This window comes from Phaseolus vulgaris, chromosome 9 (assembly GCF_051622355.1).
Source record: "Phaseolus vulgaris cultivar YP4 chromosome 9, ASM5162235v1, whole genome shotgun sequence".
Taxonomy (NCBI): Eukaryota; Viridiplantae; Streptophyta; class Magnoliopsida; order Fabales; family Fabaceae; genus Phaseolus; species Phaseolus vulgaris.
Genome location: NC_143506.1, coordinates 18,564,745 through 18,569,007, shown reverse-complemented (window position 1 = coordinate 18,569,007; position 4,263 = coordinate 18,564,745). Strand labels below are relative to the sequence as shown.

The 4,263-nt window shown below is 33.7% G+C and overlaps 1 protein-coding gene across 1 annotated transcript; it reads right to left on the bottom strand.

Moving 5' to 3' along the window:
* Positions 1 to 395: 395 nt before the first annotated feature.
* Positions 396 to 3,658, bottom strand: LOC137820886 (la protein 1). Its single transcript, XM_068625193.2, has 10 exons — positions 3,472 to 3,658; positions 3,296 to 3,374; positions 3,056 to 3,205; positions 2,777 to 2,916; positions 2,250 to 2,398; positions 1,936 to 2,040; positions 1,418 to 1,856; positions 1,026 to 1,173; positions 771 to 849; positions 396 to 656 (listed from the first exon to the last, which is right to left on the bottom strand). Exons 1-10 carry the CDS (start codon positions 3,520 to 3,522, stop codon positions 557 to 559), a joined length of 1,440 nt encoding a protein of 479 aa, XP_068481294.1. The 5' UTR covers positions 3,523 to 3,658; the 3' UTR covers positions 396 to 556.
* Between the last annotated feature and the right edge of the window lie 605 nt (positions 3,659 to 4,263).

Here is a 4,263-nt window from a genome sequence, read left to right as displayed (position 1 = left end):
ATTTAACCTTTGCATATAACCGTTATATTAAAAAATGAAATATAAAATTCAAGAGTTATAAAGAGATATTACATTTTTGTTTCCAATTAATTTAGAGTAAATACACTTTTACTTTTCAAATATAAAATAGTTTGAAATTAGTCCTTCCAAATTTTATATTTTTTATAAGAATTCTCCTACTAAACATTCCTCCAAGGTGTATTTAGAAAATTTTAAAAGAATCCCCCTACCGCCAAGAACTTCATAAGTTTCGCCATATTAACCGGACTTAAACAACGCAAGTGTGAGAAGCAATTTATTTATTTACTAAAAAAATTACCAACGTTTTACCCTATCATCTTACCACACATTATTCTATTCTACGTCATTATGTAAAATATGAACCTCAGAAAGGAAAAAAAAATATATAAGGCATATGATAAATTATAAAGAAATATGGCAAGTAATGATAATGTACCATGTTACAATGAAGAACCATAAAAACAAAACTTAATATATTAGCGGAGAATTCAATAAGCAGTAAACTGGTTCGGAACCTTGCTGGTTGATATCGAAATTATGCAGCACCAATTTTCTGAGCCTTATTTGGGCGACCAACTCTAGAACTATTATCTCTAGAGCGTGCATTTTTGCTCCCTCTACCATGCCATCCCCCCCTGCAAAGAGAATTCATTAATTTTTGTTCTACCTTTTAAGAACAACCAACAGAATAAAGGGAAAAGAAGAACGGTAAATTAAAATTCAGAGCATCGTTGATTCCAGCTACGTACCTTCCCTGCTTGTTCTTAAATTCTCGGTGCTTGCCTTGATTCCCACGAAGCTGGCTCCAGTATTCTCTTTCGGCCTCACCTGATATCATTAAAAAAAACAAAAAAGGCTCTCAGCTTAGCCAACACGTTGGTACTAATCGCACCAACTTTTGGATTAATTATGAGAAATAACATTTTAAGCCCGCAAACGAAATCCAAACAAAAATTAGATGACTGTTTTAATAAAGAAAGAAAACGAAAGCAGAACTAACTAACCAGTCACTGGATCTAAAATAGCAATGAAATTCTTTACAGCCAAACCGCCTTTTTCTGAAATAACTGCAGCAGCACGAGCTTTCTGAGCGGCTTCCGTTTCTTCAAATCGGATATATCCTGACACTTCTCCAATCTTGAAATCGATGTACTAAACAGGAGAACAAGCATATTTCATCAATACAGAAAGCTTGTTTATAGCCAATTTTTCAGTAAAAGGACTCTAGTCTCACATCAGGTTGAGCAAATAAAACTAGAAAAAAGGAAAAGTATCCTTCCAGAAACAGGAAGACAAACTCCAGTGGGAGTGGGTGATGTGTTATTAACAGACAGCTGCGAAATCTAAAACAAACAAGGCAAAATACTCTATTAGATGAAGGGGGAAACACTAGTACCTTCACTGTTCCAAATTTTTCGAAGACACTCCTTAAATCCTCACGTGAGACGACATCCATGTTATCCTTGTAAGCAGCGGCAGAAAATTTGTCACCAGCCTGTCGCTTCTTTTCTCCACCTTCCGTTTCATTTGTTTCTTTTGTTTCATTCTTTTCTTCGCTTTCAGTTTCCTTTGCTTCTTTCATCTCATTGTTGTCTTGACTTCCAGTTTCCTTAGCTTCTTTCATCTCATTGTTGTCTTGACCTCCAGTTTCCATTGCTTCTTTTGTCTCATTGTTTTCTTCATCTACCTTTCGGTCATTTTCTCCAGCAGCAATTTCAGGCTCTTCACCTGTTTTGGGGACAGCACTATTATGTTGATCAGCAACGCTTTGGTCTGAAGGAACTTCATCTGAGGTACTCTTTAGCTTGAAGGCAATAATTAAGCCTCTAGGGTAGCTGTTATGAAAATGAATAAAAACTGTCAGTTTGTGTGTATACTTTCCTTTAGGGTGATAAAAAAATAGACAGCTTTTACCTTTCTTCTTCTTCATTTGAGTTATTCTGGTGATTTGAACCCAAAGGTGGACGAGATTTTTTAAAATCTTCTAATTCTTTTTCCCTCTCTGCATCAAAGTCCTTCCTGAATGAGTAAATATAAACATTAGATATATCCATACATTAAATACCAAAATTCTCAAATTCAGTAATACGAGCATAAGTTACAAGAAACAATGCAGTGAATTTGAGTTATTGATAAAATGAGGACAGGACAATGTGCAACTAAAGAAACATCTGTTCACTGTTTTAGAAATTAATTAATCTCAGGTAAAGGTATTCGAAGGCGCTTACTTGAGTTTTAATTCTAACTCAGCCCCAGCATACACCAATTTTTCTTTCAAAACTTTTTCTACTTCTTCATCTGATGAGAATTCAACAAGGGCAGTGCCACAGAAGAATTTTTTGTCTCCAACATGATGGGGAAGCCGCACACTATTAACCTGAAACCACAAAATATACACATACTCTATCAAAAGGGGATCATACAAAGAACTTCGTACTTAAAATACTTCCAGCTAAGCAACAGAGCTTCTCTACTCGTTAAAAGTAACACATAAATCTTAACACTCAACATTAAACAGACAAACACAATGCACCGTTCATCTCTAAATGGAGAATAATGTCTTATGACAAGCATTTGGGCTATGATCTCAATTCCCCTTCAAGAGAATTAAGAAACATCTCTAATGCATATTTGACTCCAGTTGACTCGCCACACATTGACAACCCAAGATGATAAAATATACATGGTCCATTTCAACTAAATGTTTGCATGTCAATCATGACACTGGCCCCAGAGTCCCTGGAGTTACTATTACCTTAGCATATTGACCAAAGAATTTCTCCACATCTTCAAGCTTCAGATCATATTCAAATGGTGACACAGCAAGTGTTCTTATCTCCGCCTGCGCAACCTCTTCTGGATTCGGAAGTTTAGTTGTTCTGCCAACCCTTTTCCCTAAAACATACAAATAAAAAAAAAACGAAAAAAAAAAGATATAACTGATCATCCTTCATCCAACGTAGGAACATTTTGCAGATGTTAATGAACACCTAAAGTAATCAAACCTACAAAAAACGAGGGAAAAGAAACTAACCATCTTCAGAGACCTTGAGTGAAGCAGAATTTCTCAAAGTTTGCGCAACAGCTTTCACGGTATCTTCGGGCACTCCATCGGGCTTCACCTCACCCAAAGTAAGGTGCTTACGCATCCGATTAAAAGAGCAAATCAGAGCCAAACTAATCACTGTTCGGTCACAGTCAAGGCTATTGACGAAGACAGTTACACAAAAAAAAAAAAAAAAACGGTTACTACGAAAATGAAGAAAAAGGATACAACCATCTTCGCTTTCAGTGATACTCTTCCTCATAAAACCATCGGTGAGAAGGTTGCTATCGCTGAAATAAAACTCCACCTGATGGAAAAAAAAAAAAGTAACCAAAAATTCAATGATCAGTGATAGTAGCAAAATTAATGCTGAAACACAAAACAAGATTGAATATGACTCGTACTTGTCGTATCACTTTCTTAGTTGTTTCCTCGTCTAACGATTGCGTTGCCATGGATGAGTGTTGAGTCGGAGTGGAAGAGAGGGTTTAGGGTTTTGTTGATAACTGCTAAGTACCTCAACTTTGGGCTTCAGTTATGATGCGGTTTTTGTACTTCTAAATAACCACTTTCTGAGTTACTAGTGGAAACATTTTTTTTTTATTGTGTATGCTGTTTTTTTATTTGGATGAATTATTTGAATTAAAAATATTATTTAAAGGGTAAAATTGTAAGATTCTTTTTATATTTATTATATTTTAATGTTATAAATAATAAAATTGGAAATGAAATGTGTGGGAATCTTTTATGTGTGGTTGTAGATGAAAATAAAACGAAATATTAATTGGAAGTCTTTTTTTATTTTTTTTTAAGTTATTATAGAAATCATTCTTAAAAACTTATTTAGAGAGTTGATACTATTATCTTCCCCGTCAAGTTGCGTTACTATTTCAATTGAGATCAAAAGTATGGCATAACTTTATGTAAAAAATATTAATTAATATTAATTAAAGTTGTGTAAAAACGTTACGATTTTATTTTAATACTAAAGCCACATTACTTCTTTGTCACAAGTATGCGCAACTTATTTATCTCAATAATTTTTAAAAAATCTGTTTATTTTTATAATATTTTTTATAATATATATAAAAAAACTACACCAAATCTTTTTAAAAAAATCATCAAACCATTAGCGTCTCCTTTTGTTTCCTTTTTATTTGATTTTTTTAATAATAAAATATATTGTTTTCATAATA

Excerpts from the sequence above, each read along its gene's own strand:
- LOC137820886 (XM_068625193.2), bottom strand. The coding sequence starts at position 3,522 with ATGGCAACGCAATCGTTAGACGAGGAAACAACTAAGAAAGTGATACGA. Across the intron at positions 3,206-3,295 it reads CACTGAAAGCGAAGATGGTT|TGATTAGTTTGGCTCTGATT; the intron begins GTATCCTTTTTC and ends GTGACCGAACAG. Across the intron at positions 2,399-2,776 it reads TCTTTGGTCAATATGCTAAG|GTTAATAGTGTGCGGCTTCC; the intron begins GTAATAGTAACT and ends TTGTGGTTTCAG.